This window comes from Topomyia yanbarensis, chromosome 1 (genome assembly GCF_030247195.1).
Source record: "Topomyia yanbarensis strain Yona2022 chromosome 1, ASM3024719v1, whole genome shotgun sequence".
NCBI lineage: Eukaryota > Metazoa > Arthropoda > Insecta > Diptera > Culicidae > Topomyia > Topomyia yanbarensis.
In genome coordinates, this window is record NC_080670.1 from 4,171,053 (window position 1) to 4,182,144 (window position 11,092).

The following is an 11,092-nucleotide window of genomic DNA, read 5'->3' on the forward strand; positions in this document are numbered from 1 at the left end:
TTCGAGCTCCTTAGTTTGCGGTACTAGATTGTGGCAGTAAACGTACTAGTTGTTTTAGAGCAAACCGTCAAAATGGACAAATTTTGTGTAAACATTGCTTATCGTTGTGTTTTTCATTGAGAGAATTAATATTATATTGAAACAGTAATTGAAATTTATTAGCTCACGAAACCCCGTTAGTTGCATTTGTATACCTCATACCAGTTCAAAGAAAAAACCTTCGAAATCCAACAACAACAATCGTGCCCGTCCCTCCATTCCGGAACATTGCGCAAAGCGAAAGCTCGCCTTCAACACGAAACTGATCAACATCTTCCGCGGGTTCTCAAAACTCATCCACTGTGTGTATCACCGCATCAGGTTTCGTGAGGTGTACGTACAGGTTACCATTGTAGAACTGCCACGGGACATCTCGAAGCGAAACGTTTGAATCCAGCAGCGTATTTGTGCGGAGTAAAAATGCCCTGTATCATACCAACCTGTAACCAACACGAGGGAACTATGATACAGTTCCCCAGCCATGACACGCTAGCAGAACGATGGTTCGAAGCTATTCAGCTCGGAACCGGACTAGGGATGCAAATTGAAATAGATCCGGCAGGGCTCGAGATTTGCGATTCGCACTTCCCGCCTGCGCTATTCGAATGTGGTAGCAGTTATCGAGAGCCAAGCAGATTCATGAATTGGTGGAATGATTTTCTTACATATTTAGATTGCATATTATCTAAAATTTAATTATTATGTTTTAGTTTTGGACACCATGTCGAAGTGAGCAGCTGTCGCCTATGTATGGCATTCTACGACAGCAGCGAAATGATATCACCAGAAGCCTATTTAGAAGGCAAACCAATCGCTGCCCATGTTTATGAGTCACTAAATATTATCCTCCAAAGTAACGGGATGCTGAAACTGATTTGCCAGGAATGTTTCACCCGAATTGAAATAATAAATACAATTAAACGGAAAAGCGCAGAAACGGAACTTGCGTATGAACAGTTAGTTCGAATTGGACAGGCCAAAGAACATCAACTTGTGAAGGTCGAAGTGGATGTAAAAGAAGAAATGACATTGGACTACACGGAGATGTATGACGAAGAGGATAGTATTGATGAATGGAAACCGAACGAGTCCGAGTTGTCGCTAGGAGACACTGAAAACATACCACGTCGGGGCTCGAGACGTGTTAAAACTGACCTCCCTAAGGAAAATGCTATTTCACCGATCAAAATTAAGGATCAAGTGAAGAAAACATGTTACATTTGTGTCACAGTTTTCGCGGATGCCAACGAGTTGCTACTGCACTTAACGGAAAAGCATACTACCAAAACGACATATCGATGCGAGGAATGCTCGCTGGATATTCCCGTCTTGGTAATGTACAATCGTCACTTGAGCCGACACAGCGAAACGGAACGACCGCACAAATGCAATGATTGTCCGCTGAGATTTGCCTCCGCAAACCACTGTAAGAAGCATGAAAATAGGGTCCATGGAGGAAAGCACAATGTAAAGATAGCCAAAAATTCAGAGATTGAAATAGTTTGTGAAGTTTGCGGCAAGAAGTTTTCACACCGAGGCAGACTAAACGATCACATTCAGAAGGTTCATCTGAAAGTCGGAATTCCCAAGTGTAGTATTTGCGAGCGAACTTTTACCGCCAAATTCAGCCTTGAGCGACACATGCTTCTGCACACTAGCGAAAACCCCTACACTTGCGATCAGTGCGGTGTAAGTTTTCGACGTTTACTTGATATGCGACATCATAAGAGTATCGTCCACGAACGTAGAAATCCTCACGTTTGCACGGAATGTAATGAAGAATTCAAAAGCTACCAAGCGTTATATTTTCACCGGCAGCGCGTTCACTTAAAACTCACGAAGAATTACGTTCCGAAACCACACATTGAACTGATAGAAATTTGCAAACTCTGCCAAAAGCAGGTAGCAACGTGCAGCGAATTAATCAAACACATTGAGCAGACTCACGAAAATGAAGAGTACCCTATGATCAAGTGCGCTGTTTGTCCTAAAACCTTTTACAACACGAATCGGCTATCGCAGCACAAATCTATCCATACGGACAAATTTGCCTGTGCGGTGTGCGGTGCCCGTCATACCAACAGTCAACGGTTACAGTTCCACATGGAAGCGAAGCATCCGGATGGTCGTACATTCGATTGTCCGACCTGTGGAAATACATACACTACCTCGCGTCGTCTAGCAGTACACGTCGCTATACATAACAAGGAGAAGAATCTACAGTGTGAGTTCTGTCCGAAAGTTTTTCGGCGAAAGTGTCAGCTGAACATTCACAGACGGTAAGTTTGATTTGATATGATAGCCTGTCGATGTTCAATATTCCGATTGTTTTTTTTTTTTTCAGTATACACACCGGGGAAAAACCATTCGAGTGCGTTGGCTGTCTGAAGCGTTTCGGCGACGATGGGACATTTTGCAACCACAAAAAGCGGTGCAAAGCGTTTAAAGCTAAGAGCGAGCATATGGACGATAGTGCGAACGAGGAGAATTAAGGGTGGCAAAGCAAAGCCATCCTGGATGCCAAGGATGGGATGTGAAAGCTATCAGAATAGAATACGATGAGGTCCCATATAAATGGGTTTGTGTGGCTCGCAAATAAACTATTCAATAAGAGATTATTAGCTGTATTTTGCATTATATTGATTGAAATATCCTGTGGTGATGTAAATTCTTTTAGACTGTACATACTACAATTTGGTATAGCTTATAGGCAATATAACTTAAACGTATCAATAGTACAGCCTTTGTGAATCCTTCGTGATCATGAGCTGCTTTCAGCGCCCCTCAAACAGACTCATCACTGTTCAAAGACAATCGCAAGCAGCGCTTCTTGTGCTTGCAGTACGATGCACCATCGCTGAATCTTTTCTGACAGATTTCACACTTAAAAGGTTTCTCCCCTGTATGGATTCTGTAACCAAAAAAAAACAATTCCTTTTCATTAACAAACCAACTACTATAGACTCTTTCTCACCGGCGATGTATATTCAACTGATCCTTTCGCATAAAATCTTTCCGACATATATCGCACCGATATTGCTTCCCGCGGCTATGGGTGAGCACGTGCGTTCGCAGGGCGGATGCCGATTTGTACGATTTACTGTTGCAGATTGGACAGTCATACCTACGCTCTTCATTGTGATGATTTTCGACGTGAGTTTGCAGCCGGTAAATTGTCGCATTGCGCACGCCACAGTAAATACAGGTGTACTTGTCCGTATGAATCTCTTTATGGCAACTCAGATGTTGAGTAGACAAAAACGTTTTTGGACAATCCGGACACTGTACGTATGGATACGTTTCATTAGAGTGGTCCAGTTGAATATGTTCGATCAGTTCACTAGATTTTCTGTGAGGTCGCTTACAGAGCTTACAGATCAAGTGATACGGCTTAAACGGTACCGCTGGCGGAGGTCTGTTTAAATGAACAATCTTACGATGCTTGCAAAGAGCGTGATAGTTTTTGAATTGTTCACTACATTCGCCACAAACGTGAGGATTTAAACCTTCGTGCACCATTCTTACATGATTCTTAAGATCAAGCGAACGACTAAAGCTGGTGTCACACAAGTCGCAAACGAAAGGTTTTTCTTGCGTGTGTAAAAGCATGTGTCGTTCCAAACTTGACTTAGCTGTGAAGGTCTTGTCGCATATGTTACAGGTAGGAACCCCCTGGCTGTTGTGTACCCTTCGTATGTGAAAGTTCAGTTTAGAGTTACACCTGAATGTTTTTCCGCAAATATTACAGCTTTTCAATGCCGTCACTGGTAAACGAATTTTGGCATTATTTTTAATTCCATGAGCTTTGTTTTCATGGACCTTCACCTGATTTGGGGAAGAAAATCCAAGCTGACAGACGCTACACTTGTTCGGTCGTTCTTTTGTTTCATGTCGACCCAAATGACGGTTATATGCGATAACCTGACGGAACTTCAAAAAACATTCTTCGCAACGGTATCCCACGTTTGTGGCATGTACTTCCGACAAATGTTGGAGTAGCTCGTTTGCGTCTTCGAAAACGGTTACGCAGATGTAGCACTTTCTACCAACGACGGCTTTCAATGCAACCGATTTCGTCTTTTGCTTGTACGAGTTTCTGCATCTGGTTGTTGTGAAAGGTGACCTAAGCAATGGTTCATCTGGAGGTGGTGTTAATTGCAACGGCTGTTCGTTCTCAGCTTCTACGATACTACATAGTTCTGTTTCCTCAATGAACGCATCTACGGACGGATGTTCTAAAACAATTTTACTGTGAATCTCCAGTGCCGAGGTTTGTGCTGTCGCTACCAACTTCGTAAAATCTTTCTCAGCTGCAAGAAACGCCGCCCAGATTGAATGTAATATTTCGGCACGAGCGATACATTCGCCGCATATCATCTGCAGGAGATCATCGTCCTTAAAGTGAATGTTCAATATTTGAAACACAATGGGAGGGACAATCTTTCCCTCCAGCATATTGCGTATGGCAATCATATTGGTACTGGGATGAAAGTTTAAGCACAACCGGCAGCTACCAACTTCCAGTAAATCACCGTTGCTATAATCGATTAAAAGGAACAATCACTCACTCGTAAAATTAATTTCAATCTACATACCAATGATAGAACAGAGTCGGTTCCTGGTACCAACACTCCTCCGGTTGCGTGTCCTGTACGGTCGTAAAATGTTGCTCGCAGATCTCGTACTGGGACAGTTCCCGCTTATCACAAACTGCTACCGGCAGTCCAGTGCCGACCAGGATTGCCTTGAGCCACCGTTCCGAAAGCAGGTCGTACCGCGGAAAAAGCTTAAACGTTCCATCCGTGGTTAAACAGGTAGGAACGGTACAGGGCATGATGAGATGTTCGAGATGTAACAATAATTATTATCTATCTTCTATTTGATTCAACACAAAGAAAAAACTCATTGCGAGGGTGAAACCCTCCACTCCGTTGGAATTTTTTTTATTTAACACCAGCAAAACTCGCTGAACCGACGCATTCAATGAAACTCCCTAATGTTTTGCTGACATTATGGTGTTTTGTGACATATGCATTGTGTATATAACACAAGTGCATAAAAAATTGTCAGATGTTTATCAGAGAGACCCTCTCTCGCACGGCTATTCTCTCCGATGTTTTCGAAAAACTGACAGCATCGACTGAAGTACTGGAAGCATGAGAAGTGCACCGTAAAAAAATTGAGTTCATTTAGCAACGAAAATTGCTTGAAATATTTCTGGAGAAAATTTAGAATAGGACGCAAGTAACGTTGAGAGCCTCTGATTGTTTACTTTCTCTTCCGATTATTACAACGTAACTATAACACTTTGCACTAATTTTCCAGTAGGGGAACTGGGGGTAAGACGGACATGTTAAGGTTATACTCAAATAAAACATAGCTCGACAAACATATGATTACGGCCTAAAAGCCAGCTGTCAAAATCCACTTTGAATGGAAATTCCAGACAAACCATTACTAGTCCAACACAGTTCACAACAGTTTATGAAAGAGAAAACTTTTCTCTTTCATTTACTACCAACATCTGCGATAGGCGCGTAACGGTTTGACCGGAATTTCCATTCAAAGTGGATTTTGACAGTTGGTTTTTAGGCCGTAATCATATGTTTGTCGAGATAGTAAAAGCATGTTTTTGTCAACATGAAATACTCTATGTTGTAGCTCCATATGTTGGCTTTCGAGTGCCCAGAGGGATTATGTTACAAAAATCAACAAGTATCTTTTTTGAAAGAAATAGAAAACAAAGAAATATCTGAACTTTTTCCAGACTGCGGGTGAAACGGACATATGGTGGGGGTAAGACGGACATGTCGCCGAAAGGATGATCACAATACAAAATATTAAAATTTACTGCTTCTAACGGATGTTTTGGATAGTTTGTGGTTCTTCTTAATATATATGTTGATTCGAGGTGAAATAATAACGTTTTGGGGTTCAATTTAAAGTTGAAGCAAATGATGTATTTTTTTAATATCGTTTTTTTCCGTTGTCATAAAGAGAGCTATACAATCACTTCCAATGATCAGACAAATCATTTATACAAAACTGGAAAGTTACATATTAAATACGCAATTGGTAACATCAGTTCCTCGATTACACATAGCCAGAATATGAGATCTGCACAAAGTCTTCTACCTTTTCCAGGTCCTAGGAATTCCGTATTCAGCCTCGGTCACATTAACTTACATCTTGCGGTCTATTACATGTGAGACTTCAGCTAACTGAATGGTTCTCCACGTTTGACTGCTAGAATTTCGTTTCTACACGCGAGACATTCATATAAGGATGAATCAATAGAATTAATCAAGACTGGCCGTCTTGCCCCACCAGAACACATATTTTTTAAACGCTTGCACTTATTTACTCGTATAAGAACTTACCTGTTATTTTCCACGAAGATGTCATTTAAGAGTTACATTATCGAAATAAAAGAAAAAATCCGCTAAAAAATTGATTTTTTCCTCGATAAATCTTAAATTCAGAGACGTAAAAATTACATCCGCACGAAGATGCACTACTGATTATCAATGTTTACTTAAATTTTTCGCTTTTAACAATATTCAAGGCCAACTGAGTGCTTCATAATTCAACGATATCCATGAAGAGAGAGTACTCATATAATTCAATTTAACTTTATATGTTATATGCCTAAAATAACCATGTGTTCGTCTTACCCAACCTGTCCGTCTTACCCAGAGTTCCCCTACATATCGAAAGCCGACGGTTGTCACTTAAATCTTATGCAAATAGTGGAGTACACTGGGAAACAAAAATATGCATAGTTAGCATACTTTCAATTCCCGTTTCTTTTATTCTGCTGTGATTTTTATGCATATACTTCTAGTAAGCATTTAATGAGTGGATAAACCGAATATATCCAATGCATAAAATTTACAGCAGCGGAAACGAGAGGCATATAGAAACGACCGAGTAATGAACAGAAGAGTTTTTATTCTCAGGTGATACGAGTTACTAGTTCACTCCATATGTTTGCTTGGATTTCAGTGGGTAAACAAAGTTGTTCGCTGTCATTTTTCTTCCCCGCAGTCTGCTGCTCACCTAGTTACTCCAAAGACGAATCACCTTAGAACTCTAAGCACCTTGCGTAAGACCCAACGAGAATCTCTCATTGTTACTTACGTCCTATTCTAAATTTTCTCTAGATATACCGCCAAATTTCTTCACTCTTGAATGAAAACCACTGAAAATTGGGTTTCGGATAACTGGTAACCAGCAGCCTGAATTTTATTCAGTCCTAACCAGGGATACCAGGTATATTTTTCAATTGTCTTCACATTTCATGAAAAAAAAGTCTTCATTTGTCTTCACCGACCAGGATTCTGAATCGGTTTTAGATTTTAAGCCAGAATCCTGCCAGAAATTGGTTGGACAACCGAAACAAATTTGTCTTCAAAACGAAAAACCCGTCTTCACAACCTTTCAAATGTCTTCAAAATGAAGACATATCTTCAGATATGGCATCGCTGGTCCTAACCTCAATATTGAACCAGTTCCTGATGATTGGCCATTTTGCCAATCAAGAACGTTCATAAAATTTTCGAAAAAGTTAACTAACAGCGCTGCTAGATCTATTCTGGACAATTTTTATACACATCAACATTTCATGAACATTAAATACAAGCCTTGAATGATGATATTGCTGCGTATATTGCATAAACATAAATAAAAATATAATTTAAATTTAAAATCCAGCTAGATTTGTGAATTCTTGGTTTCAAAGACCTAGGTACAATTATTTCCAGCAATTGTGAAAAGCATGCAAAAGGCCGGTCAAAAAAATGGAAAAATTTCGCAGAAGTTGAGCAAAACGAAATTAATTCTGGCAGAATTTTTACGCGATTTGTGCGAGAATTCTGGCAGAGAATTCGCTCAAATGCAATAACCGTTTCTGACAGAAGCGGTTAAACTAACCGATGCTGCTCGCCTTTAACCAGAATCCAGCCAGGAATGTACGACCAGAATTTCTGTACGCTTCCTGCTACAACATTGTCAGATGTTTTGCTCGATTCGTGCTAAACTTCTACCATGTAGGAATTGCCAGGATCTTTGCACGGTTTTTGTTTCCGTGTTATGCCAGGGTTTTGCTCGGCTCCTGTCAAAATTTACCAGAAAACGCGAGCGAAACCAAGTACGCCCTAGCTCAGCTAACCCGACAGGATGCGCACAGAAATCTGACAGGGCTGCCAAACCAAGACTGACAGAAAATCTAGCAGAACGGTCTCTTGGGTGACTGGGAGGAATCTGGCAACGCTGGTCGCTTGTTATCTTTAAATTTTCGACAGGGACGTCTCTTCTATTAGGGAAACCTTCAAAGCGCTTAATACCATTAATACTACCTTAATTAGGATGACCATATCAGGCGAGTGAAAACCTAGGACAATCGAAGAGAGCCTCTTCCTCCGTTACTTCTCGCGCGAACGTGTCTGGCGATAATCTCCCCAAAGTTCTGCAAAAATGTCTCAAGAGTATTCGCTCGCCCAGCACTTCTTTGGATTTAGACACTAGCGATTCTTGCTACTCTACAATCAGCGAAGGTTTCAAGAAGTTGGAGAAATCTGCAATCCTCAATTGAGCGGATGAATGGATATACACCGACAAACATATGATTACGGCGTAAAAGCCAACTGTCCAAATCCTTTTTGAACGGAAAATTCCATACAAACCGCTGTTGGCCGAAGACAGTTCACAGCACTTATTGAAAGAGAAAATTTTTATCTTTTGTTTACTGCCAACATCTGCGATTGGCGAGTAACCGTTTGTCAGGAATTTTCGCTCAAAGTATATTTTAGCGGGTAGCTTATAAGCCATAATCATATGTTTGTCGAGGTATGTTTAAATTGTCTGAGAAGGACCGCCGAGGATTCTTTAGCACTAAATACAAATCCTTGAAGTAAAATAAAAATTTCGGTGGTCCTCCCTGGCCATTTCATCCAGCGCTTTTAATCAATAAAGTTAGTTACAAGCATATCCTTCGCGACTCACAGCAATCAGATGCTCTTTTACTCAAAAATGAATACAGTCTGCTGCACTTAGAATTCGGACACATTATTAGTTCTGTAGCAATGCATCTAGTGCTAGGATTTAGAAAGTTGTGACAGCGATTTGTGCGGAACATACACGTCACTCAGTGGCGACAGTTTCGCCTCGATACGTGCCATCTTAAAAAAATGTGCAAGATGGATGACGAGAAAAAGGAAATTAATCCTGCGCACTTACTTCGAAAACCCGACACTGGCCTGTCAACCCCAACGGCATGTCGTTCCAGCATTGAACTATTTGTGCAGCATCCTGAGTCGTTTTCCAGTTTTCATTAACTTCAATTTGATGATTGCTCAATACTTTTCGATAATGCGAAATTTTGGGCAACTGGCTGGATGAATCTTTGCGGACGAAATGCCCTTTATTGTCACGGTACTACGCACTAGCTCCACCTTTTATTCACGGTCCCAAACACTCATTTGCTGGTGGGTTACCCCTCAGGCTTGGGAACAATTTTTTGGCCGCAGTCCCAACCACGAATATATTTAAAATGATCGTTAAAGTGGGCGAAGCATTATTTTCGAGTGTTATGTCTGTCTGTGTTCTAAGTGCAACAGCCTTTAATATTTAATTCAATGTGTCCTTAATTTGCTTTCAGCCAATTTGGTATTTCAATTTTTTGTTCTCGAAAGCGGGAAGGCAAAATGGACTTCCCGAGCAAATATTCATGGGTTCAAACACCACATAGACCCTTGAAAAGACCTTAAACATGGTCCGTGCCAAAATTCAAAACCATCAAGACACCATAAAATGGTCTCAATAACCCATAAATACACCAACATAAGGTATTTTATATGGGATCTACCGGACCATGGTGATGGTGTTTTCATAGGATGAACCCATTTCAAACACCCATGTCAAACCCGATGAGCATGGGGGTATTATGGGCTTTTCGTTTGCTCGGGTTCCGTTCGGATTTTCGGATGCAAAACATAAATGAAATACGGTACCATGGATTGGTGCTTGTATGTTCATCGGAAATGAAAAATTCGGAAAGGGTCTGAAGGTATATCAAATGATCTACTCCTTGACCCATCATCAAATTATAAGCAAAATTGCGAGCATTTGAATAGAAACTTTCGTTTCTTCAAAAAATCGTCTTTAATTGCACCAAAAAATACAATCAGAATGATACAAAAGAACTAGATAAATTAATAAGCTTTTTAACGAAAAAAAAAGTTTCCAGAGCTTTTAAAAACACATCAAAAATAGTTTCGACTCTTCTATCAAGCTTAATCTGATATAATTGGAGTATTCAAGTTAATTCCTACAAAATTGGTTAATTTAGAATAAGTTAGTCTAAACAAGTAAGGTGCAGTATTAACATATTGAACAGTACTATGTTATTTTCTACAGGGTTAACAAAATAAGAATTTATTTTACTTGGAAAAAGAAGCCAGCTGGCGGATCCTGCCCTAAAGTTAAACAAATGCTTATAAGCGGAGGGTGGTAGTATGAAAAGGCGATATCTCAGTGTGAGTATTTGAAATGTCAGATTCCAGTGAGAAGCCTAAAAACCTGTTTTAATCCACCTAGCGGTGCAATTGTGCCTTTCTCATTTCTCTAAACTATGGCACGGAGGCTTTTTATGTTCAACATAATTGTGGAAATGTCCATTACATTCTTAGTACACTTTGCACTTATACACAATGGCATGCCAGCCACGAACTTGATGAGCTACGTGTCGACGGTGAAACACCTGAAACAAAAAAATATCATACTCCATTAGCCTAATCAGCATTAGATCAATGTTATCTGCTTGCTAACTCATTTTGTCATGCGGGGGTGGTGTAGCGGTCATGTCATATTCAGCAATATTTTTCAAATTTAGTAGAACCAGTCTGATTTGTTTGCGCCAAGAGTCGATCAACGGTAGGTTGTCTAACTCTTGGCGCAAACAAATCAGACTGGTTCTACTAAATTTGAAAAATATTGCTGAATATGACATGACCGCTACAGTGGGTATGTGAGGAGGGCCAAAAGTCCCATGAAC

The 11,092-nt window shown here is 40.4% G+C and overlaps 2 protein-coding genes across 3 annotated transcripts; one reads left to right on the plus strand and one right to left on the minus strand.

Moving 5' to 3' along the window:
• Positions 1-54: 54 nt before the first annotated feature.
• LOC131676677 (zinc finger protein 883-like) lies at positions 55-2,657 on the plus strand. Its single transcript, XM_058955917.1, has 3 exons — positions 55-686; positions 750-2,318; positions 2,384-2,657. The coding sequence occupies exons 1-3, from the start codon at positions 460-462 to the stop codon at positions 2,529-2,531; spliced, it is 1,944 nt and encodes a 647-aa protein (XP_058811900.1). The 5' UTR covers positions 55-459; the 3' UTR covers positions 2,532-2,657.
• On the minus strand, positions 2,621-5,074 carry LOC131676679 (zinc finger protein 234-like). 2 transcript variants are annotated; one of them, XM_058955918.1, is made up of 3 exons: positions 4,635-5,074; positions 3,014-4,576; positions 2,621-2,950 (listed from the first exon to the last, which is right to left on the minus strand). In XM_058955918.1, the coding sequence occupies exons 1-3, from the start codon at positions 4,871-4,873 to the stop codon at positions 2,824-2,826; spliced, it is 1,929 nt and encodes a 642-aa protein (XP_058811901.1). In that variant the 5' UTR covers positions 4,874-5,074; the 3' UTR covers positions 2,621-2,823. The 2 variants fall into 2 exon arrangements, with proteins under 2 accessions (XP_058811901.1, XP_058811902.1); XM_058955919.1 differs by having other exon boundaries at positions 3,014-4,556; positions 4,635-4,732.
• Between the last annotated feature and the right edge of the window lie 6,018 nt (positions 5,075-11,092).

What these genes read in the sequence shown, in the direction of transcription:
- LOC131676679 (XM_058955918.1), bottom strand. Translation starts at nt 4,873, where the DNA reads ATGCCCTGTACCGTTCCTACCTGTTTAACCACGGATGGAACGTTTAAG. An exon ending in CCGACTCTGTTCTATCATTG is followed by an intron (nt 4,577 to 4,634) that starts GTATGTAGATTG and finishes AATCGATTATAG; the next exon opens with CAACGGTGATTTACTGGAAG. An exon ending in CAGTTGAATATACATCGCCG is followed by an intron (nt 2,951 to 3,013) that starts GTGAGAAAGAGT and finishes TTTTGGTTACAG; the next exon opens with AATCCATACAGGGGAGAAAC.
- LOC131676677 (XM_058955917.1), top strand. Translation starts at nt 460, where the DNA reads ATGCCCTGTATCATACCAACCTGTAACCAACACGAGGGAACTATGATA. An exon ending in CCAAGCAGATTCATGAATTG is followed by an intron (nt 687 to 749) that starts GTGGAATGATTT and finishes ATTATGTTTTAG; the next exon opens with TTTTGGACACCATGTCGAAG. An exon ending in CAGCTGAACATTCACAGACG is followed by an intron (nt 2,319 to 2,383) that starts GTAAGTTTGATT and finishes TTTTTTTTTCAG; the next exon opens with TATACACACCGGGGAAAAAC.